Source organism: Cnephaeus nilssonii (genome assembly GCF_951640355.1).
Source record: "Cnephaeus nilssonii genome assembly, chromosome: 6".
NCBI lineage: Eukaryota > Metazoa > Chordata > Mammalia > Chiroptera > Vespertilionidae > Cnephaeus > Cnephaeus nilssonii.
Genome location: NC_137077.1, coordinates 91902795 through 91928034, shown reverse-complemented (window position 1 = coordinate 91928034; position 25240 = coordinate 91902795). Strand labels below are relative to the sequence as shown.

General features: G+C 47.3%; 2 protein-coding genes across 3 annotated transcripts in view; one reads left to right on the top strand and one right to left on the bottom strand.

Annotated features, from left to right (window-relative positions):
• WNT5B (Wnt family member 5B) overlaps nt 1-25240 on the bottom strand; it is a 141481-nt gene that overhangs the window by 76389 nt on the left and 39852 nt on the right. Inside the window, exon 1 of one of the 2 annotated variants that reach the window (XM_079774392.1) lies at nt 18501-18814. The exons of the other annotated variant lie outside the window; for it this stretch is intronic. Within the exon in view, the coding sequence (XP_079630518.1) occupies nt 18501-18545 (45 nt within the window). The 5' untranslated portion in view covers nt 18546-18814. Of the gene's footprint in view, nt 1-18500; nt 18815-25240 lie in introns of those variants that run through there. 2 annotated transcript variants of the gene reach the window in all.
• On the top strand, nt 1880-7458 carry FBXL14 (F-box and leucine rich repeat protein 14). Its single transcript, XM_079774874.1, has 2 exons — nt 1880-3218; nt 4561-7458. Exons 1-2 carry the CDS (start codon nt 2020-2022, stop codon nt 4622-4624), a joined length of 1263 nt encoding a protein of 420 aa, XP_079631000.1. The 5' UTR covers nt 1880-2019; the 3' UTR covers nt 4625-7458.

Here is a 25240-nt window from a genome sequence, read left to right as displayed (position 1 = left end):
TGTGTGTGTGTGTGTGTTTAAAAATGTATTCCTCTCTGAAGTCAATAATATATATATGTTTATGTACATATGTTTATATATGTGTTTTAAAAATTATCAATCTTATATGCTGAGTACAGAACACATTCAAAATTTTGTTCAGGTCCTCAAAGAATCAATAAAAACCATTTTCCTTTTTGATAACTAAATCGGGTTGTCTTGTATCTTGAATTCATACATTCATAAAAAAAAATATAGAGGATCATTTTCTCTGATTCAAAAATTCTTGGTTTGGGGGTACTTAACACGAATCTCTGAAATCCTATCCTCTGTGTGGGCATTTAAGACCCAGGAGCCACATTTTTAGGATAGAACATGGCCCTGGTTCCATAAAACACAGTTTATAAACTAACAGACATTTGCTGCAGCACCTTAACCAAGCCCAATAGTCGCTCTAGCTTATAAAGAAGTTAATCTGTGTTAGCACATACAAAACATATTGACTATCAGCATCATTGGGCCATACAGTTTATATACAGTTTAAGAGGCTGATGAGAAAGAAGAGATCATAAAACAAGGCTGCTGCCTTCTGACTACAAAGCAAGCTGAGTATGTGCTGGGCATCGGGAGACTCCGACAGTCCAGAGCTCGGCAGCAAGAGCAGAAGCCTCGCACAGCGCTGTCTGGAAACACCGGTGCTGTCAGGAAGTAGTAGTAAATAAGCTTAGAATGAGGACTGGAGAGGGTGTGTTGAGCTAAGGTATGAATAAGCGCAGCAAAGACTAGAGAGAAAGGAATCGTAAACTACTCCATTGGGGAGAACTGGGGGTGTGATAACAGAGACGTGTTAAGGGGCATTAGGGACTGTAAAAAAAAAAAAAAAAAAAAAAAAAGGAAGGGGAGTCCGGGTGCAGACTATTGAGCACTACTACCGGGAGGAGGGTCTTGCCGGGGTAACAGAGGGAGAAGGTGTCAAGCAGGGTCAGGAATTGTCGGAGTAAACTGTGGGCAAGACTGTGCAGACGTCAGCAGCTGAGAAAGGAGAAGGCGCAGGGCTGGTGCGTGGCCCAGAAAGGGACTGGCTCCCCAGCGGCTGTGGGGTGCCGAGGAGGGTGGGGAAGGGCCCTGCCCACAGCCGCTCTCGGGCGGTGCCGACAGGGTTAAAACTCGGGCCGCGACCAGAGGCAGAACTCGGTTTCCAGGGTAACGGCTCCGACAGTTCCGGCAGCGCAGGCCGTACCACTGCGCGGCGCGCGGGGGGAGGCGAGGGAGGAGGCCCAGCGCCCAGCGGTGCCGCCGAGGTCCGTCCCGGGCGCTACCACCGCGCGGCCCGCCTGCTCGCCCGGGTCTGCGCCGAGACGCGCTCCGGCCGCCCGGCCGCCGCGTCCTCCTTGCCGGGCCGGCAGCTCCCAACTGCCCGCGGACGGCGGGGGGAAGGAACGTGCGCCCGGTGGCCCGGAGTGGCCTCCAGGTCCCCCCGCCTGGGCGGCGGAGTGCGGGCGGCCCGGGCTGGGAGCTTTGAAAAGCGGACGAGAGACAAAGGCAGCAGGAAGCCTCCCCGGCGCCCGGAGCCCCAGCGCGCAGACCCCGGGCCCTGCACGGCCGCCGGCCCGGAGCGGCGGCGGCGGCGACAGCGGCGGTGGCAGTGGCCGCGGCAGGAGGCGGAGGATGCGGCAGGGGGCGTGGGAGCGGAGGCGGCGCGGGCGGCGCGGCGTGGCCCGAGCGCGGCGTGGGTAGACCCCAGGCGGCGGCTCGGCGGCCCGGCCGGCTCGGGAGTGAGTGAGGGCGCCTTCCCCGCCCGGGATGTGAGGACCGAGCGGAGCCCGGGGCGGGGGGAGGGAAGGGAAGGGAGGCGAAGCCGGCAGGAAGGAAGGAAGGAAGGACGGACGGACCAGGAGGAGGAGCGGCGGCGGAGGCCGGAGCCGGAAGGCGGGGAGGGGCCGTCCGTTGGGCCCCAGGCAGCGGCGGCGGCGGCGGCGGTCGGGGCGAACCGCTCTCGTCGCCTCCTCCCCCCGGCTCCGCGGAGGGGGGAGGAGGAAGATGGAGACCCACATCTCGTGCTTGTTCCCCGAGCTGCTGGCCATGATCTTCGGCTACCTGGACGTCCGGGACAAGGGGCGCGCGGCGCAGGTGTGCACGGCCTGGCGGGACGCCGCCTACCACAAGTCGGTGTGGCGGGGGGTGGAGGCCAAGCTGCACCTGCGCCGGGCCAACCCGTCGCTGTTCCCCAGCCTGCAGGCCCGGGGCATCCGCCGGGTGCAGATCCTGAGCCTCCGCCGCAGCCTCAGCTACGTGATCCAGGGCATGGCCAACATCGAGAGCCTCAACCTGAGTGGCTGCTACAACCTCACCGACAACGGACTGGGCCACGCGTTTGTGCAGGAGATCAGCTCCTTGCGCGCCCTGAACCTGAGCCTCTGCAAGCAGATCACCGACAGCAGCCTGGGCCGCATAGCCCAGTACCTCAAGGGCCTGGAGGTGCTGGAGCTGGGGGGCTGCAGCAACATCACCAACACCGGCCTGCTGCTCATCGCCTGGGGCCTGCAGCGCCTCAAGAGCCTTAATCTTCGCAGCTGCCGCCACCTCTCGGATGTGGGCATCGGGCACCTGGCCGGCATGACGCGCAGCGCGGCGGAGGGCTGTCTGGGCCTGGAGCAGCTCACGCTGCAGGACTGCCAGAAGCTCACCGATCTTTCTCTCAAGCACATCTCCCGGGGTCTGACGGGCCTGAGGCTCCTCAACCTCAGCTTCTGCGGAGGAATCTCCGACGCGGGCCTCCTGCACCTGTCGCACATGGGCAGCCTTCGCAGCCTTAACCTGCGCTCCTGCGACAACATCAGTGACACGGGCATCATGCATCTGGCCATGGGCAGCCTGCGCCTCTCGGGACTGGATGTGTCGTTCTGTGACAAGGTGGGGGACCAGAGTCTGGCTTACATAGCCCAGGGGCTGGACGGCCTCAAGTCTCTCTCCCTCTGCTCCTGCCATATCAGTGACGATGGCATCAACCGCATGGTGCGGCAGATGCACGGGCTGCGCACGCTCAACATAGGGCAGTGTGTGCGCATCACCGACAAGGGCCTGGAGCTGATTGCTGAGCACCTGAGCCAGCTCACTGGCATAGACCTGTATGGCTGTACCCGAATCACCAAGCGCGGCCTGGAGCGCATCACACAGCTGCCCTGCCTCAAGGTACTCAACCTGGGACTCTGGCAGATGACGGACAGTGAGAAGGTCAGGTGAGGGTGGCAGCATCAACTCCCCTTGTCCCGCTCTTCATCATCCTGTCACCACCACCCTCCCTGCACTCTCAACTCCACATGCACACTTATTCGTAGATCATTGCAGTGGATGAGATGGGACAGTGACCGAAGCCTCAGGCTCATTTTCTCCTCCCTCCTCCAGCATCCCTGCCCGCTTACATGCCCATTCATTGCTTTTGGGGGTTCCTCTGCTACCCCTGCCTACTGCCCTCTCCTTTTCCCTGAGGATGAAGAGAGGGACTCAGCTACTTACCTGTCCACTTCTCTCTACTGGGGAATGGAGGGGCCGATTGAGCTACTGTATCCCCACTGCGTTGCATTTCAAAATGGGGGTGGGGGTGGGGAGTAACTAGTCCTTTGGCCCTGGGGAGTTGAAGAAAATGTCTGCCTTCACTTAAGCTTTCATTTGAATACTGTGATCTGGTTTTTATTTTGAAATGTATGAAATCAAACCCAACTACAACGGCCTTTTCACCCTTCTTCCACTTTGTAGCTAATCCCAGTCTCTTCTCATCATTTCTCTTTTTACAGTACTCTGCTATTCATGCTCATTTCATTTTTTTATTGTCCTTTTTTTTCTTTTTTTAAGAGATTTGAAATCATGGTCCTTTTTTTCTGCTGAATATATTCTATATATTATATATATATAAATTTTATATATATATATGTCTGGCTACCTCGTTTTAGTTTACTTTTTTCTCTGAAGCCCTGGAATTCTACAAGAGAGCTATTTTGAGACTAAAACATTTTTGTGCCTAGACTGGAAAGATGCCCATTGGGTTTGTGTCTTTTTTGTTTTGGCTTCTTCCCCACCCCATCCATCCAGTATGTCCGACTTCCACATTTTGGCTATAATTATTTTTCTCCTTGTCCATTGGGATTTGAGAGCCCAGCAACGTTCCTAAATCTTGACTTAATTTATAGCACAAATGTGTGGGAGAAATGAGAGTTGGACTGTTTTGTTTGAGATGCAGAATGTCTTGAAAATTATTATATATGCAAATTCTGCCCTACCCTCACCCTCTTCCAAGTTTCCTCACAAAAAAGGTCATACAGTGAGGCTTCCTGTTGGAAGCTGAGGAGCAGAGCTGGCCCACAGAGCCCCTGGGGCTATAATGTGAAGGGGAGGAGACTGAAATTCATGTCTTATCTCTGTTCTGTTAATAAAATGGGAGTTTGTGGGTTTTAAAAATTGTTTCTAAATGGAGGAGTAGATGACTTTATTTTGGTGGGGGTTGGGACTTGTGGCTTTAAAAAAATCGCTTTTCAGTAGGATGTATATTTTTGTTGGATTTTTGTTTGTTTGTTTGTTTTTTAGAATCCTCCACAGCAACATTCGAGACCATGGAGTTAAAAGAAACCCAGAGACCTTTATCAATTAATTGTACTGTTTGTGAATTTGTATAAATAACAAAGATCCTCTTAAAACGTTTATATTCTTACAGTAAAAGGTTAAACTGATATTTATATAATAAAAGAGGAAATATGAAGTATGTTTTTGAAAAAAAAAACACCAAAAAAAACCCCTTGTATCTGTGAATTATTTTGAAGGCAGTGTGTTTGGGTACATGCCAAAGTCGGAGGTGCTGTTTGTGTGCTTTCAAGTAAAAGGAAATAAGACAGAGACTTTCGGTGCGTCCTATGTGCTATGAGTAAGCTCATGGTTAAAAATGTATTCTGTATAAGGTTTACTACTGACATCTAAATGTTTTGTTTCTAGAAATATGGTGAGGTTGGAGATTTATATAATTTGGTTTTCAACTGTCAACAAAATGGAAATTTACAGAAACTGAACAAATGAAACTTTTTTTAAAAACCAGATTTGTAAGAGTCACAGTTTCCTCAGAGTAGCCAATTTTTCTTTGGGTGGAAATTACATCTAGGGGTAATGTTCAAAAAACAGGTCGTAAGATATGGAAGTGGGGAAGAAAGATGGGTTTCTTTACACTTTGAGTGGGTGTGGGGAGGATGTGAAATGGTGAAGGCTGAAGGGAACTGAAGCCATTGTTCAGAAAAGTTAAAAGAGGGCTGTCCCTGCTTCCTTGCTCGCTGGCTCAGTCATGCATACTGAATCTCAGTGTGAGTGAGGGTCCTAGGGAGAGGAGGAGGGCCGTTCAACCCCGCTTTTTAACATTCTCCTCCAGGCCTGGCTGTATTTGAGCACTTTGCTGGGGGATGGGGAGGTTGGCCAGGAGTTCTTGCACATTTGCATTTTAAGCACTTCCAACGCTGAGTGTGAGGGTTCTTAAGACTATTTAGGGGCAGATAAGTGAAAACCAACAATTTTAGCAAATCGTTTCCTTTGATAGGCAGTAACTAAATAATCTGACATTCTGTGGTTGGGCTTTGGAGATGGAAGAATATAAATGCTGCTCAAACAGCGAAGTAATTTATATTCCTGGTTCACCTAGATCTTTCATAGTTGTTTCTGAAAAATTTTTTTAAACAAAAAGTACCGATTCCAGCAACAGCTGATAAGAGTGGTATAAAACTTTCCTGGATAAGCACCTCTTTCCAGGAAGAGAGCTAGAACCCGGTTTCTCTTGGATAAGATTGCTGTGTACAATGTCCAAGCCTTCTGCTTGAGCATATCACAAAAGCTGCATTGTTCCTTTCTGAAGAGCCATCATAATTGGGTCTAATTGAGCCTGACACTAAATCCATCTTCCTTTTCTTTGGGGAAGGTGTGGCTCTCTTCCCTTTTAAGTTACAGTACTTACTGCCTGGAGGGGGTGCGGGGGGAGTGTGAACCCCAGTCAGAAGTAGGGACTTTGAATTAGGGCCAGTTTTCTAATTTAGCATTTGACACTACTATACATGAAGGTCACATAAACTGTAGGTTCTTCAACTGGTTTTCTTTTTCCAAGAGACTGCATGGCTGTACAGATTGTCAATAAAAATTTGAGCACCTTCTAAGTCCTAGGCTCTGTGCTCACAGTCTTCTTTTTAATACCCCAAATAATCCTACCAACTGTAATAGAAGGGTTTTATGTTCTCTGTTTTGTTTGGTTTTTACTTTAAAGGTTAAATACAAGCTTGACAAAAGGTTGGTAAGTTAATGTTTGAAAGTTAAAGATCATGAGCCTAGTGTCCTCATCCTGAACTAGGCATACTGAATATATTTGGAGTGTCTCTGGAAAAGATGAATAAACCGCTTTCATCAGTCAAGGTTAATTTATCTCTCAACCTTTTTGGATAGAAGAAAATGAATATGTATTGAGAAACTATAGTGTGCTTTGCAATACATACAAAACTATATGTATTGAGAAAGTAAAGGTACTTCTCCTTTTAGTCCTCAAAGCAACCTGCTGAAAGAGGTATGCTATTTTCCAATAAAGTATACTGTTCCCCTTAAGTCACCCCACTACTGGTTGAGGGGAGCCAGAACTCAAACCAGGCCCATTTCTGAAGTCCACCTCCCTTCTCATTGAGGAGGTTGTCATTATCATACCTCGGTTCCCAGTAGGAAACCTCACAGGAGGGGAAGCTGTTTAAATAGTGTGGACATGCTTATGCCGCAGGACATAGGGGGTTCAATCTCCACCATACCTACAAGCATGGAAAATGCTTCTAAAGAATAGATGCACTAAAAATGAGTTGATACATATTTTGTGGGTGGTACAAAAGTTAAAAGTCAAGGGTAATTTTAAGAATAACAGAAAAAAACTGGTTCAGGTATTTGCTAAAACTTCAGAACTGAAAAACCAAAATAGGAAGTCTGTAAACTTTATCATCTAATATTAATAAACCTCAAGAGAAACTCTTTGAGGTTAAGACAGGGTTCCACATACCTTTCTTTTCTAAGTCTCATCGGGCAGTAGCCCTGTAAGGTCTGTATTGAAAAGATTATTTATAAATGTAACTGTGGGGTTCAGACAGTTTCTCAGCCCCTAAGGACCGTGGTGGGCCTCTAGCTAAGAGAGCTGGGCGTGTTACATAATTCTCTCAGCTATGGACTCCTTCCTGCTGAATTCCTCAGTCCTAAGGCGGGGGAGGGCCCACTTGATTGATTCCACATTTGCTAACAGGGACAAGGATGCTTGCCTAACTTACAGTACATCCAAGGATGCTTGCCTAACTTACAGTACATCCTGATCATATTCTTTCATGATTTAAACCAACAACAAGGACCTGAAGAAGCAAATGTTCCTTTTAATGGAGTTTCTTTATAAAGGTAAGAACTGTCTTCAATAAGGACACATGATATATAAATTGAACACTGGCTTTACCCAAATCCTCCTGCTTCCTGCAGTGGTTAGTAGGTAGATGCTGGTCTTGGGATGGAAAACCTTTCACTTGGGCTTACAGAAGGCCCCCACCCTTACCCCGGTTTTCAAAGGGATAAGGGTCGGGGCCTCCAGGGACCACTGTTTCCAAAGGATAAGAGTCTTTTGAGTAAAACATCAGATTAGTGAAACAAAACCAAGACCTCATCTAGCTTCTGACAACCAGCTTTTCCCAGTCCCTGAGAGCCCCTGGCTGCTCTGCTGTGGACGGGGCTGTAGAAAGCCATTTAGTAGTTGTCCCCTCTGTTGTCTTTCTCTTCCCTGCATCAAACACTGCTCCCTTTTAAAAGTTAATTACATCCCTTTACTAGAGGGCAAGACCTAAATTTTGTGCCACTGTGAACCCCTGAGGAGTCAGGGGTGAGGCTTTTTATTATTAAATAATGCGTATCATGTGTAAAGCACAAGATTCAGAATTGGGGAAAAAATGGGGGGCAGGGGGGAAAAGCTACATTCAAACTTAAGCTGATGCTTAGACCACATATTTATCTCACTTTCATCCACATATGTGTTCAAATATTAGGTAGCAAATTAAATCTTTTGAAAACAATGTTGTGAAACAGGAAACATTCATACTTGGGTCAGCGCCAACTATTAATAATTTAGACCTTATCAAAGGTAAGTGCACACTCAGACTAAGACCATATGTATACTCTCAGTCTTGGGTAAAAAAGGGGTATTTTTAGACAACTGGCAAATTTAAATGTCCACAGATGATCAGTTTCAGTCTTTTCTCTTTTCCAAGGATTGCTCGTTTCACCTGGTGGTGCTGCCTGTACCCACCCAGCACAGTTGGTGCTCTGGAAAGCCAAGTCTTCCAGTCTAGGTGCATGGGAAAGTAAGCTTGAGACCTCAACTGCGCAGCACTGGAGCTGGGGTATGGTTAGCATCCCCTCAAATAAAACCGAGTAGAAGTGGAATTCCCCTGACTGCTGTTTGTTAACCCAAAAAAGTGTACTTTTTTTTTTAAAGGCAAGCTTTTATTACTGTATTACTTTTGCACTTTAATTGTTTGAAAGACAAATGCCACATATTCTTGTAAGTTTGCTTTTATTTGTGATAGTGGAAAATAGTCTCCATTACAAAGAAGAGAAGAATGAGATCTCCATTAGCAGCAAAGAAACCAGGTGAGACTGTGTTGGGGATGTGAATGTGGTCTGCTGGAAGAAGTCATAACACTAAATTCTCTGTCTCACAGTTTTTGTTTTCCCAAATCTGGCAGGGAATGTACATTTAATTTCATAAATGGGGAAAGAGGCTTGGCAAGGGTGCAAAGATCCTGCCTAAGTGATACGAAGAGTCAGTATCAGAGCCAGGCCTGCTCCAGACGTTAATGGCCACATCCACGAGTGATCGGCACGCAGGTAGCTCTTTGATCTGTCCCTGAGACACTGCAAAGCACCGTCCTGATCCTTTGCTTCAGAAAAGTGGTGAACCAGAGCGTATTTTCTTTGGGAGTAAAAAAACCCTCCAAATGCTAAAAGTTACTACTATTTAATAAGCATTAAGTTATGCAAACACAGATACCTGTTTTGCAAGCATTATATATAGGGCTATTCAAGAAGCCAAAAACTAGTGCAAGTTAATAAATGGACTATAGGGTACTCAAGTAGCTAGTAGTGTCAAATCTGTCACTTGTTATCCTCAGAGGTCTTAAACTAGTTTCTAAAACACTGCTTTGTGACAAACAGTAATGTGATGTACAAACACTGGAAGTCTGGGTTTGTAATAGCCTCAAAGCTAAGAACTTACACACGTTTAAGACATTTACAAGTGTATGTCATGCAGTCCTTTTATAAAGTAGAACTGAGTGTGGGAACACTATTTTCATGCAAGGATAAAAAGGCTTGACTTCACAGATGTTTTAGTTACAAATCCCTCTTGTCTAGTAAGAGTAAAAGGGTTTAATTTGTTAATATTAGGCAGCCTCTTATGTTTATTACTCCTCAATTTATGTAATCCACACTCCAGCAGGATCAGGTCTAGCACACAGCTGTCTGTCAATAATTACGACTGATCATGGATCCAAGTTAATGGAATTAGACTGTGGGAAAATAGATCTTTGAAACCAGATTAATTTTTTTAATAAATAGTGTGGAATTACTCAATATGGCTTGGAAATCATTGTTTTCCTCATAGAAAAAGAGTATGGAAATGTTTACCACAAACATCTATACTAGTAATAGAGGAATATGCAAATTGTCCAGGACGTTGTCACCTAATGATCAATCAGGACGGGGGCAGGGCTGCGGCGGAGTGCTCTCAGCATGCTGCACCAGGGGTCTGAAGGGCATGGAGAGGAAGGGAGAGCAGATAGGCAGTTAGGGCGATCAGGCCAGGAGGGGAGCACAGATAGGCAGTTAGGGGGGATCAGGCCAGGAGGGGAGAGCAGTTAGGGGGATCAGGCCAGGAGGGGAGAGCAGTTAGGGGGATCAGGCCAGCAGGGAAGAGCAGATAGGCAGTTAGTGGGATCCGGCCGGCAGGGGAGCAGTTAGGCACATCAGGCAGGCAGGCAGGTGAGTGGTTAGGAGCCAGTGGTTCCAGATTGCGAGAGGGATCCCAGATTGGAGAGGGTGCAGGCCGGGCTGAGGGAACCGCCCCCCACATGCACGAATTTCGTGCACCGGGCCTCTAGTCCATAATATTTATCTTTAGGAAATCTTTACCTCAGGAATAGCTGCCTCCTGCTTCCAGTTTGTTTTTTGAGAAGTGGTCTCTAAATGGGGGGTGGGGAGGAGGGCAAGTCCTGACATTCCTAAGAATCTAGTAAAATCACCGAGGCTAAATTTAGACAGATGGGTAAAATAAGGAAGGGATTACAATAGTTAAACCCCTCAAATTTTTAATGTTCTTAGATGCCTTCAGTGTTTTAAACCTTAGCTTCATAGCTCAAAGCCCACTTTTGTGAACTACTCCCCGAAAAGGACTAGCAAACAATATGAAAATGACAAAATTAAAGTGACAATTTCCAATTCTTCTAGTTCATTTCAAGTGCACAAATTTAGACTATGATAGGAATCTATAAAAACAGTGTAGCCAGGTCCTGTGGTCTCCTGAGTTTCATGAAGCTTGTAGCTTGCTGTTGAAGGCAGGAAAGAAGGCCTCCACATTTTCTGAGCCTGGAAGAGATGACTGGTTCTCCCAACTCTAGCTGGCGTCTGCACTTGAGCTCAGAGTCAAATGGCGACAATCAGAACAGCATAACCCAAAGGCAGGCAGCTGGCCTATCCTTTTCCACACATGCAGGTCTCATTCTCAGTGCAATCACAAGAGGAACTGCAGGAATTCACCACTGTAAGCATGACACGATTTCAGCACACAGCCTCATCACTGCTTACTTTAGAAATAAAAATGTGGATGCGCAAGTTAGGATATAGAGGTCAAGCACGACACTTCACTGAGAGGCAGGGGTGGAAAATCATTTTTGTCTCCTGGATTGTTCCTGGACCTTTCCCATCCCACCCACCCCCCACAAAGAAAAACCAAAAAACCCCTCCCACCCGCTCACACAATTCACCCTCCCACTGTGATGCAGCTATGAATTGTGCCCACATCAGTATCAGGAGCTGGAAGTCCCACCTTGTATTTTTCTTTACCTCAAGATTATTAAGACAATTTTAGGGTCCACCATGAGGAAGAAAATGTACGGTGAAGGCAAAACTGAATGTTTGTTTCTCAATGTGGAAGATGGAAAGTGAAAAAGTGAAATTTATTTATCCAAAAAGTCTGCAAATCCTGTGTTTTGTCAGCAGGTGGCAGCATTGTCTGTGAGTTGGCTATTTCCAGTGGGGCGCTACAGCCTCCTCCCTCCGACAAATGCCTGCGGCCACCTTCAGTCTCCTGCCGCACACCCCCGAAAAAGAATTTCCCCGGGGTGTAAGACTTAACAGAAGGGAATGTCATGTCGCCAAAAAGATGAAATGGAATTTTAAGACATCAGTGACACTACTCAAAGGAACCTAGGTGCTGAGCACTTTGTTTTTTGGGGCAAGTTAACAGATGCAGCCCCCTCATAAAGGTGCTGGGTTTAGCCAGCAGCTCTCTGCTTTGGTAGCCATGGAAGTGAAACATCCGCTCGTTTTTCTAAAAGACCATCTCATACAAATCCTGTTCGACTGTCATATTTGGGAAGTATGAGGGAACAAATGGGGAAAAAGTTTAAGTCATACATGAAGATACCAATTTTAATAGCAAGAGCAAAAGTGCTAGTTTATTACAAAAAATAGAAAGTGTATTGTCTGTGATGAAAAATTCTGAAGGTTTTTTGAGGAAAAACAAAAATATTTTTTAAATTTTAGGTGTATCTATTTTTTATTATTAAAATTAGTATCTTTATTGCCCAGATGAAACATCTTTATCAAATCTAAGAGTATCTATGAAACGGAAAACGATTAAGGGCCCTGATAAAGAAGTAAGGCTGCTCACTTTAAAGTCCTCCTATGGAACACAGACCTTAGGGAAAGGCAGCAGAAATTAAAGAGAAAAACTCCCGAGCCGACTGGGCCAGATTCCATAAAACACACAACAGGGAGGAAAGGCCTCTTGCAGCTCAGTTGCCTAGCCGCAGGGAATCCAAGCACGAACCCAAAGGGCAGTTGGGGCTAATACGGAATGAAAATGTGGAAGGTGGAAGACGGAAATGCCCTGTGGCAACTCCTACCAAGTGTCTTAGCTGGATGAGGCACCGCTCATTAGCTCCGTGACACCAAGATCAGTTCTGGTTAGAGAACACGAGAAGAGGAAGGGTGAGTTTCTGGAACTCAGGGCCCCAGACATGAAGCAAATTACCATTCCTGGCACCACCCATGAAGGTCTTACAAAAGCAGACAGTCCCTGGGTGCTCCATGGACACCCCGGCTGCACTATGCCATTGTTAGTGACCATGCCAAATGAACACAGATTGGGGGGAAACCACCCCAATAAAGAAAAGAGGAGGGAGAGGAATGAAAAAGAGACCATGTATCTATCATTCCACACGGAGCAGAGGAGGAGGGAGCACAGGGCAGGCGGAGGAGCCAGGAGGATCAAGACACGGTACGTGAAATTAAGTGAGGGAGAGTGGGGGCCGGGAACCACCAGCCATGCCTAAGCGTGGTCCTCGGGGTGAACTGGGAGGGCTGCTCTTGGAGTTGCCGTCTCAAGAACAGCTCGCCCGGGCATGCACCTGTTTTCCAAAAGACGGGCCCTCTTTCTTTCATTGTCTGAATCTGACTTGAGACACAAAGTTTGACCAACAGGCCGCCAGGCTGGCCAGAGGTAAACCTGTGATGAGGGGATGGGTGGGGGGTGATGGCAGCACAGACCGAAATGTCCTGCCCAGACCCTGCAGCCGTTCCGGCCCCACCTCGGCCGCCGGTGCTCCAATGCGCTCACGGCCATCAGGATGAACGCTGTGTTTTATCCACCAGCCCGTGTTCACAGGGAACACGCAAGGACCACAGTGTCTACAGGGAGGAACAGAAAGCAAGTGTTTCCAGGGCAGGCTCTGAGCGGTACCCTCACACAGGCCCTCAGGCAGCCGTCCGCTCCGTGGCCGACACCACGGCCAACTCAGGCTCCCGCACGCCGTCCTGGCCCAGAAGGTATAACTGGCCGCTCTTGTCATCCCAAGAAGACGGAGATTCTATTTTCGGGGACGTTCCCCGAAGCCTCACCCGAGAGCACAGTCGCAAACCCACACCGCCTGAACGCTTATTTGCAGACTGGGCGGCCACTGCTGCTGTTTTCTTAACCTTCCTCTGTCTTCTCAGTCCCTCCCTCACAAAAATAAAGGTGCCACACAGGCATCCATTTGCTCTCTAAAGTAACCAGCCACTTCTGGGGTTCTTGATTTCCTACTGCCGCCTGTGGAGAGTGAAGAGGGGCGCAGAGAGGGCTGTGGTGGGGGGGTTCCCAGGTGACATGGACACACACAACCTGTAACGAAGCAAGTCTTATGGCCTCTTACACACCACCAAACAGGGCTCACACATTACCTTGCAATCCTCCCTGACTTGGCTTGCCTTCCCCTTGACGGCCCAGAGTTTAAGCCGCCTGTGCCATTCCCAAGCCGGTTCGTTCCCACCCCTGTGTCCATTCGAACTCCGGAACCTGCCAGGAACCTGCGGAGAAACTAAGGCACTGTGTGCAGGGGCGACAAATACCTTCCCAGCCTTCCACTGGTGCCCAAAACAAACCTGCTAACGCTAATCTCCCCTTCACTGGCAGCTCAACAGCTTTTCTCCTTTAAGCCCCTGATAATGGTTTTACTAAAATCCCCCTTTGATGGAAAAAAATCCCAGCTGGACATTTCAGGCCTCTGCACAATGTACAAGTCTGCAGGTCTTTCCCTACCTCACAAAGGCCTCTAATCAAGTGGAAAATGTGCTGGAGGCCAGAGGTTTGGGTCTGCAATTATTTTTTAAGGGATTACTAGAGAAGAATGGGGGGCAGCGAGGACCTCCCCCTGCTTTGTTTCCCATGTGGCCCTGCTTTGAGACATACTGAGCCAGCAGTAGCTGCCCAGATCTTCAGCACAAGAGCCTCATCTCTTCCTTCTCTGGTGGAAGGATGTCATCTTTGAACACCATCACTTCAAAAAGATTTAGAGAGTTTGGAAGCAACATGCAGGTCCTATTCTGACCCCATTTAAGCTCTTATTTAGAAACCCACTATGGAGCAGGATCTCCTGTGTGGGGAGAGCACTCACTCATTAACCTCTAACCCTGCTCTGTATGCAGAGGGGAGAGTTCGCACCGCGGCCATACACTGCGAAGATTGAGGGCATTCAGTAAGGCTTCCCAGGCTGTGGAGGGCAAAAGGTCATGTTCCCAATCTTGCCAGATATCCTTCGTCTTATTTGTACACATTGACCCTTCCCCTCAACACTGAGCAAATACCCATGAAATTCCTAATGTAAAACATGGATAAAAATATAAAATGCCAACCATTTTTTTATTACCCTACTAGAGGCCTAGTGCATGAAATTCATGGGGGGGGGGGAGTTCCCCTCAGCCTGGCCTGCACCCTCTCCAATCCAGGACCCCTCAGGGGATGTCCGGCTGCCTCTTGCAATCTGGGACCGCTGACTCCTAACTGCTTGCCTGCCTACCTGCCTGATTGCCCCTAACTGCTCCCCTACTGGCCTGATTGCCCCTAACTGCTCCCCTGCTGGCCTGATCGCCCCTAACTGCCTGTGCCTCACCCCGCACCCAGGACCCAGGCTTCCCTCCCTCTGGCTGGCCACAGGCACCCAGGACCCAGGCCGGCTTCAACTGGGCTGGCCGCAGCTGCAGGGGACCGTGGGTGGGCAGCTTCTCCTGGGCCGCAGGCGCAGGTGCTGGCACCTTGGACTGCAGGACAGGCGGCTTGTCTCTCTCCTGGGCTGCAGCTGCAGGAGCTGGCGCCCAGGACCATGGAGCGGGCGGCTCGTCCCTCTCCTGGGCCACAGCCTGGCTGGTCCCCATTCCTCTCTCCCCAGTGTTGAGTGTCTGAGCCATTATGGCGTGAGGGTGTGATGACTATTTGCATATTAGCTCCTTATTATATAGGATTTGGAATCTTTGTTTAAAAATGTGCACTATGGGAGGGCGTCTATCTTCTCTGTGTATCATGAAGGACCATCTTGAATGTTCATGAAGGATTAACTGATAAAGATGAACATTTCAGGTTGGTCCTAAGTTCTCATCATTCTCTTTCAGCACATAGACTGCTCATTCTTCTAAATCCACCTGGTTAGCGATGTATGCAAATACCCAGTAAAAAGGAAATGATTACAAATTCCTAAACTCATTCTGGGATGATCAAGGATTAGGCAGTTCAGCTCTGAAAGTTAGAAGTCAGCATATATTTCAAAATAAATACCAAGCTTTCTTCAAAGTCCCTAATATACCTTTGGTCAAAAACAACAACAACAAAAAACACCCTAAAAATTCCAAAACACCAACTCTAGTCTGCTTTCATCTGTACGAATACTTCATTGACATATTTACCTTATTAAGTTTTCAGTTTTCCCTCAGAAGAACCCTAAACAATTGAGAACTGGATGGAGAGAAGCATACTTATTACATTTAATATATTACATTTAATACTTAATGCAAATATCGTGTTAGTATTTTATTATGTTGACCTTCATACTTCTTTTGGTGGGTGTTATTGGAGGAAGGGACCAGATAGTTGCCCCCAAAAAAGCAAGTGAGGGTGGATCCCCTGGAGTCCTCTTCCCAAATAATGACAGAGAGGTTTGCTGAATCACTTCTGCTGTTTATCAAGATGTGGTGACAGCTTTCTCCAGGAGGGAATAAACCTCATCCTACTTTAGATGAAGATATTCTTCTTTAGAAAGATGAACCGGAACATTCAAGGGCATCAAAGGACACAGTAGACTACCTCTGCTGGGGCCCGACTTGAGCTAAGTCTGCCTTACAGGAGAGTTGCTCCAAGCTTCTCTCCGGACACACTTCCTGAGTCACTGCTCAGCTGCCTACTTACTTATCACCACTATTTTGGTGTTCATCACTATTCTAATACTTCTCCGCCCTTTTTACAAACTATATTGAACAAAATACCATTTGTTTCAGAAGTCATTCTTCCTACCAACAACAATTTGTGAAAGAGTAAAATAGTAATTTGGAAGCAATAACTGAATAAAATAGTGACAACAATGCATCTCAGGTTTTTCAGGGCAGTGGGAAATTTTAGTACTTTGGAAAGTAAACATCTTCCGGACTCTCATTAGATCACACAGGTATCTAAAAACCAACTTAAGACCAACTTCCTTAATTTTCCATTCAAAAAACAAGATGAACATAGTATAGAATTAAGAAGAATGAAGTATGGGTTTCCATTTCAAATTAACTAAGAAAATTTTATTCAAGGTCTAAAGGGAGAATGAAATTATATCTTGAGGTTGAAATGCTATCAGTCCTTAGTTCATTGTGTCCAACTGGCATACCTAAAATAGTTGGGAAATGCCCTTGAGTCCACAAAAAAGACATGCAATATTTTGTCTCCAGACTGCACAAAGTGGGGTCACCTACAGGGAGAAAGGGAGCCTCACTTCTCTGTAGTGCTTTTTCTAGCTCCTTCTTTCATGCTCTTGATAACCAAAGGCTACACCCAACTCCTGCTCAAGTTGCGTCTGTTGCATCACTGAGTATTTCTGAAATTCTCTGTTCACTCATGCACTTACTTGTCTGGGTCACCTAACTCTCTAGACCGCCATCTCCATGCCTAACACCTGCAGGCTCTCCCAGGAATGGCGGCACTGCAGAGTCTGGCTCTCTGCTTCCCCCGAGCTGCCCTCCAAATTCATCCCCAGGACCTCCCAATCTTCCAAGCTCATGGAGGCCAGATGAGTGATAATTGTCATTATTGTATTTGATTGGCAATTTCTACACCACAGTTTTTAAATACAATTTTTACTAAAATATGCCTGCCTATTTAAGGCTGTTCTTAAAAGTGATACATAAACCCTTATTTCAAAAAAATCTTATTAAAAACAATCATCCAGAATAGAAAAAATTGGATGACAAGGCAAAATTGCCCTTCAGTCCTCATGAAATACCACTTCCTTCCCTTGAGGTGCCTCAGGTGACAGAGTGGGCTGGGTCCATTTGGACCCAACTCCAGCTTTGAGTGGCCAACAATGGTGACAAATGCCCCAAATTTGGGTCTGGTACAGAATCTTGTAATGACGTGTATAGTATCTTGAAATTAAGTATTTGTCAGCATAAGTTAAGCTCCCAATGGATCTATGGTAATTGGGCAACATTAAAAATATCTCTCCCCAGGTCTCCTGCTTAAGAAATCTCTTCAAGTTCCTCTCTGGGAACCCTGTGAGTTTATCTGCATAGTGCCGACAGTCAAGTGGCAGGACTGATAAGCTTGTGCTTGGCTCTATCAGTTATAGAGTTAAAACTACTTTAGGAGCCTATAAATATGCTAACAAATAAATATTCCTCTTGACCAATCCAATCAACCCTCGTTCACAATCACAAAATCTTGCTGGTTTATTGGGAATAATTGCTAACTAATAGTTAAAATGCTAGAGTTTATGAATGACTTTTTAAAAACGCAAATTCGTGTGGATTCAAGGCTGTCTTTCACTTAGTAAATATTTATTTGGCATCTATTACAGACTGGAGTCCTGTGCCAGGGCTGCGATACAGAGGAACGTCTTACACCTACTTGTAGAGGTCTGCTTTCCTGAGTGGGAGAGAAAGAAGCAGAGTTTCACTGGGAACTGCTCCCAACCCACAGCCTGATTTATCTGCGCCGCAGCCTGTAATCTAGATATGCCCATGGGAGTGTGTCCCATGTGTGTTTTAGAAAAAAAAAAAAAAAAGACAAGTTGGGGTTGCTGTTTTACCAAGTTCTCAGTGCAGGAGGGAACCAGCCAGTGGCGGATAAGGAGGCAAAACCAAGGTTTATATAAACACAATACTAATCTCCCTCTAACTTCCCCAGAGGGTGACAGCCCGATCCTATTCCAAGCCTGAACGCTGGCCTCATGGTCTCTCCCCCACCTCCTCCAGGCTCCCTAGCTGTCAATTTCAACCTGACTCCACGGGTACTGAGTGAGGGGCTACGCGAACCCAATGGCCGGCACGCCCCCCCCACCCCCACCCCCGCCCTGCCCCCAGTCACTGGAACTGCCAACCTGCCTTTGCCGGTCAGTCAGCTCAGCCTGTCTGGACTTTATCAGCGTAGCACAAGCTAAAAGTTTCCAAGGCAGGTCTACCCAAACCAGGTCTCAGCGCTGACACCAACGCCCGCAGGCTTCACAGCCAGGGAAGTCCCGCCCGAGACAGGACCTTTTCCACCCAAGATCCTGCAAAGGGAGAAAGTTTGTGCCCAACCTGCAGACCACTCTGCAATGATTCCCCAGGACCTAAGCACAGACAGTTCCTCAAAGACACTGCCACAGAGATGGGACCCCTCATCACGCTTCCTCAGCGTACACATGAAAACCAATCACACACACTCCACTCACTGTCTGCCTCCTGAGAAGCCACCAGGTGCCTTCGTAAGCTCCCATGAATGTCAGCTCCAGACACGGACACAGAGCACGGACCGGCGCCAACTGCCACTCCAGGAGCAAGGACTCGGTGTGCTGGGGTGAAAAGGAGAGTCCTACTGAGCACTGATAGACTGGAGGCTGCGAGCACAGTATTCTCACTGACCAATGAGGAGGAGGACTTTTTCCCCAGGGGATCCTGTGGGCACAGTGTCAGTATTTACTCAAAGTACCATTAACCCTAGCCATACACAAAGATCTATGCTTATGGCTAGAATATTCAGAGCCAGAGAAAGAGGGAGGGAGGGAGGGAGAGAGGGAGGGAAGGAGGGAGGGAGGGAGGGAGGGAGGGAGGGAGGGAGGGAGGGAGGAAGGAAGGAAGGAAGGAAGGAAGGAAGGAAGGAAGGAAGGAAGGAAGGAAGGAAGGAAGGAAGGAAGGAAGGGATTTCTCTTTGTTCAACTCTTAATCAGCATCTCCTGAGAAACTGAACTACTTTTATCTCAAAGTGAAATAAAGGAATCCCAGTGAGCAAAGGAGGATAAAGCTGTGGGGATGTTTATTTTCATTTTAATAGTTTTTCTCCTTTGGGGTTTTGCTTATCTGTCTATATATGTCCCTAGAAAATATTATTCTTAGAGTCCAGAGTCTGTTCACATTTGTTTGTACAGATTTTTAAAGGGCAAATAAAAGACAAGCTGAGATACTTTTGTTATGTACTGTTGTACTCAAATGATGAGTTTAGACCTTTCCCATCCAGTTCAGGACCAATTTGTTTATCATTACTGGCCAAAAGTACTTTTTTGAAATACACTATTAAGTTCATCAAAGATGACTTGGAAAAGAATGCCCAACTTTCCCAATGAACTCCTACCAAAACCTTTCCAAGGGACTGTGACCGGACCCAGTCCCTAAGTAAGGCAGAACCCTGCTGATGCATATGGCTATGTCCCCAAAGCTCTCTGCCTATATCCAACCTTCAGCTCAGGCACAGGCGGGACTGCAAGGCCTCGTGTGGCTTATTATCACCGATGCTCTGGGATCCTCGAGGCCCTGAACTGCAGATGCCTCAGAAGAAGGTTCTAAAGACTCCATTGCTACCCAGCTGACGTGGCACTTCTCAGCTCTCAACTGCACTCCCTGTCCCTGCCTCCGCAGGCACCTCCTCTGCCACCAGCTTTAACTTATCCAGCGCCTCATTCACACCACTGTTTCTTCAGATGGGTCCTGGGTGGCCTGCATAGGATTTACTGTGTGCCTGCTAGAAATGCATTTTTCAGGGGGGTGGTATTCCCAAACTCTCTACTCTATCCCCAGAGATTCCTTCCTAAAAATGTAACCAGATCATATTGCTTGCTATCCTGCTTAAAAACCTTCACTAGCTTTTGCATAAACAATGAAGTCTCAACTATTTACAACAGCGTACGCCTTCAATATCCCATTACTCCCCACTTTTTTGTGTCCTGTGCATGTTGTACCCCCAGGCCTATAATATTCTTCCCTTCCTGTTTGATTGGAGAATTCTTCCTACTCTTCAAGGCCTGACTCAAATGAACTCCAAAAATCTTCTATTACTTTCTCCTGTGCGGCCCCGAAACAAGTTGTCTGAAGCTCTGGTATTAGCACTCCTGGCACTGCACTGTAAGCTTTTAATATATATATATATATATATATATATATATATATATATATATATACACACACACACACACACACACACACTGAGTGGCCAGATTATTAATGATCTCTGAACGCATAATAATCTGGCCACTCAGTGTGTGTGTGTGTGTGTGTGTGTATGAGGATATGAGGCCCGGTGCATGAATTCGTGCATAGGTGGGGTCCGGCCAGCCTGGCACCCATGGGCGGTTGGCCAGCCTGTCTGCTGGTCGAACTCCTGGTCAAGGAGACAATTTGCATATTAGCCTTTTGTTATATAGGATATACACTGTGTACACATACAGTATAAACACACACACACACACACACACACACACACACACACACACACTAGTGGCCCGGTGCATGAAATTTGTGCACGAAGGGAGTGTTCCCTCAGCCCAGCCTGCACCCTCTCCAATCGGGGATCCCTTGGGGGATATCCGACTGCCGGTTTAGGCCCAATCTCCCTGTGGAATCGGGCCTAAACCGGCAGTCGGACATCCCTCTCGCCACCTGGGACCTCTGGCTCCTAACCGCTCACCTGCCTGCCTGCCTGATCACCCCTAACTGCCTCTGCCTGCCTGCCTGATCACCCCTAACTGCCTCTGCCTGCCTGTCTGATCGCCCCTAACTGCCCTCCCCTTCTGGCCTGGTCTTGCCCCCAACTGCCTCTGCCTGCCTGATCACCCCTAACTTCCCTCCCCTGCCGGCCTGATCTCACCCCCAACTGCCCTCCCCTACCAGCCTGGTTGCCCCAACTGCCCTCCCCTGCTGGCCTGGTTGCCCCTCCCCCCCCACTGCACTCCCCTGCCAGCCTGATCTTGCCCCCAACTGCTCTCCCCTGACAGCCTGACCGCCCCCAACTACCCTCCCCTGCTGGCCTAATTGCCCCTAACTGCCTCTGCCTACCTGATCACCCCTAACTGCCCTCCCCTGCTGGCCTGATCTCGCCCCCAACTGCCCTCCCCTGCAGGCCTGACCTTGCCCCCAACTGCCCTCCTCTGCTGGCCAATTTGGTTCTGATTGGTCGGTTTCTATGCCAGTCAGCGTCAAAAGCTCCGCCTCCTAGGCAGTCATTGGCTCCTCACAGTTAACCCAGATTTGGTTCTGACTGGTCAGTTTCTATGCCAGTCAGCGTCAAAAGCTCCGCCTCCTAGGCAGTCATTGGCTCCTCACAGTTGACCCAGATTTGGTTCTGACTGGTCGGTTTCTATGCCAGTCAGCGTCAAAAGCTCTGCCTCCTAGGCAGCCATTGGCTCCTCACACTTCACCCAGATTTGGTTCTGATTGGTCGGTTTCTATGCCAGTCAGCGTCTCTGGGCCTATCAACAGGGCCTGATCAGAAAGGCGGGGCTGATCAGCAGCCCAGGTGGAGGCCTGGAGAGAAATGGAGGTGCGGCTGCTGGCCAGGCCCAGAGAGAAAGACAGAGGCAAGTGCTGATCAACAGCTGCCACAGAGGCTACAGATCAGACCCTGCTTCTCTCTTCAGTCCTCTCTCCAGACCTGATTCACAGCTCCCTCAGCAGTCAGTGCTGGGTCACTACGGCAACCCAGCGCTGACTGCAGGACTGACTTCTGATTGGTCGAGCCACCAGACCCAGGGTTTTTATATATTAGGAGATATATATATATATATATATATATTTTAGAGAGAAAGAGGAAAAGAGAGGGAGAAAAACATCAATGTCAAAGCAAAACATCAATCAGCTGCCTCTTGCATGCCTCCTACAAGGGATCAAGCCCACAACCCAAGCATGTGCCCTGACTGAGAATTAAACTGGCAACCTTTTGGTGCACAGGACTATGCCCAACCAATTGAGCCACATCGGCCAAGGCTGCACTGTAATGTTTTTTTTGCATTACTCCCTCTCCCTAGATGGATCTCCCGGTCATGGGAGGTCAGGATGGCATGCAACTGACAAGTATAAAATTATGTATTGAGTTTCTATCAGGTGCCAGTTCTGTACTAGGGGCTGAGGATATGGCAGTGAATGAAACTTGTTTCCAGTTTCCCAAAGTGTACAGCCTTGTGGGAAAGAGAAACAATCATGAAATCATTTCCATAATATGTGATGAATATTTTGATAGAAGTAACCATACAGGTTGGGGGTGAGGAACCCAAGTAAGAGGACCTAAACTGGTCTAGGGTCAGTGACACTGTTGCTTGCACACTGGGAGGTTCTGAACAAATGTTCTTGAGTGAAGTGTCACTCAAATGCTGATGATCTTTATATGTTCAGCCCAGACCTCTGAACCCACAGGCCCAACTGTTAGACATCTGTACTCTCTGTCCCACCCAACACATTTAAAACGAAACACTTTTCCCCAAACCTACTCTACCTGCTCAAATAAGCTACAGCCTCTATAACAGGCAACCCACGGTTGGCCAAACAATTAATCTGGGAGTTACGTATGTCTGATTCCTCCCTTTGACTCATTAAACCCATGCCCAACCAGCGCATCCCAGCCTGTCAGTTCTGCTTTCTGGATTCCAAGTTCTTTATCTTCCTCTCCACCCTACCATTGCCCTAAGTCAATCCTCATCATTTATAACTTCTAACAGTGATTGTCCTAATGTACAAATCTAACATTCAATCACTGCCTTGGACACAATTCCCCAATGGCTCCTTCCTGCCTCTGTGGTTCCTCCTGGCACACCTTGGCCTGTACACACTGCGCCCTCCTCCGGGTGGTCCAGTGGAAGGACTTTGTTAAGTACCAGATTGGCTGATACCTAAGGACAGTTGAGGGTGCCTGTTACATCTTAGCAACCAAAATAGCCAAAAGTAGCCTGGCCGATGTGGCTCAGTAGTTGAGCGTTATTATATAAATCAGATCACAGTTTGATTCCCGGTCAGGGGGCTCAATCCCCAGTAGGGGGTATGCAAGTGGCAGCCAATCGATAATTCTCTCCCATCACTGATGTTTCTATCTCTCTCTCCCTCTCTCTTGTTCTCTGAAATCAATAAAAATAATTTTTTAACCCAAAAGTGTAATAACTAGTGTTATGATCAGATCAAAATGTTCCTGCATGCAAAGAGGCACATTATTTGCGTTGACATGTTCTCTGCAGCCCTGGTACCAAACATTCAAGGAAGCACTAACACCTATCCTCCTCAAACTATTCCAAAAAATCCAAGAGGAAAGAACACTTCAAAGCCCCAATTCCAAAACCAGATAAAGACTACAAAGAACGAGAATTACAGGCCAATATCTCTGATGAACATAGATACTAAAATCCTCAACAAAATATTAGCAAATCAGATCCAGAAATATATTAAAAAGATCATACACCATGACCAAGTGGGATTTATTCCAGGAATGCAAGGCTGGTACAATATTCGCAAATCAATAAATGAAAGACAAGAATCACATGATCATATCAATAGACGCAGAAAAGCATTTGACAAAATCCAACACCCATTTTTGATAAAACTCTCAGCAAAGTGGGAATAGAGGGTCATACTTCAACATGATAAAGGCCATATATGACAAACCTACAGCCAACATCATATCCAATGGGCAAAAACTAAAATCGTTTCCCTGAGAATAGGAACAAGGCAGGGTTGTCTACTTTCACCACTCTTATTCAACACTAGGGGCCCAGTGCATGAATTCATGCACCCTGAAAGGAACTATGGGCTGCAAGGCTGTGATGGGCACGGGGCGGATCTCGGCCCATCCTCCGCACCCCTGCCTGGCCCTACCCACCGCAGCCCCAGGTCCCCAGTCTGCTAGCAGCCCCGCTCCCACCACCATCACTCCCATGTGCTGATGGCACTGGCCCTGCTCATACCCACTGACAGTGCAGAGCGATTGGGGCCGGTGCTGTCAGCGGGGCCAACGCTGTCAGCGGGTGTGAGCGGCATCTGCTACCCCGATCGCCCCTCAGGAGCAGGGGGAGGTGGAGAAGCCCTCAGGGGCAATCGGGGCCGGGGCCAGCACTGGGCACCAGCAGCAGATGCGAACGGGGCTGGCGCCGGCAGCAGGTGCAAGTGCTGGACAGGACCACAGCGCAGGGGAGCAAAGAATTTTTAGTAACCACCAGAGGCTTGCCCCGATGACAGCAACCAGTGCCCCGCTTTGGTCTGTCGCCCCAGCTCACCTCCACCATCCTGCCATGGCTACCGCCCACGATGTTTCACATGCGCCCACGGTGGTCAGTGCACATCATAGTGACCAATTGTTCAGTTGTTCGGTTCGGTTGTTCTGTCGTTTGGTCTATTTGCATATTAGGGTTTTATATAGATAGATAGTACTGGAAGTCCTAGCCACAGCAATCAGACAAGAAGAAGAAATAAAGGGCATGCAAATTGGAAAGGAGGAAGTAAAACTCTCATTATTCACAGATGACATAATATTGTACATAGAAAACCCTAAAGAGTTCACCAAAACACTATAAGATTTAATAAATGAATTCAGCAATGTAGCAGGATACAAAATCAACACCCAGAATTGATGGCATTTTTATACACCAATAATGAACTCTCAGAAAGAGAAACTAAAAAAACAATCCCATTTATCATTGCAACAAAATAATTAAGATACCTAGGAATATCCTTAACCAAGGAGGTAAAAGACTTGTACTCGGAAAACTAAAGGACATTGAAAAAAAGAGACAGAGGAAGATATAACAAGTGGAAGAATATACCGTGTTCATGGATTGGTAGAATTAACATCATTAAAATGGCCATAATACCAAAATAATCAGTAGATTCAATGCAATCACAATTAAAATAAAAACAGCATATTTCACAGATCTAGAATACTCTAAAAAAAATTTATATGGAACCAAAAAAGACCCAAAATAGCTGCAGCAATCTTGAGAAAGAAGAACAAAGTTGGAGGGATCATAATACCAGATATCAAGTTATACTACAAAAGCCACTGTAATCAAAACAGCCTGGTACTAGGACAAGAACAGACATATAGATCAATTAACAGAAGAGAGAACCCAGAAATCGACCCAAGCCATTATGCTCAATTAATATTTGACAAAGGAGGCAAGAGCATACAATGGAGTAAAGATAGTCCCTTCAATAAATGGTGCTGGGA

Coding starts and splice junctions, on each gene's coding strand:
- FBXL14 (XM_079774874.1), top strand. CDS start 2,020: ATGGAGACCCACATCTCGTGCTTGTTCCCCGAGCTGCTGGCCATGATC. Junction 3,219..4,560: donor ACGGACAGTGAGAAGGTCAG/GTGAGGGTGGCA, acceptor TTTGTTTTTTAG/AATCCTCCACAGCAACATTC.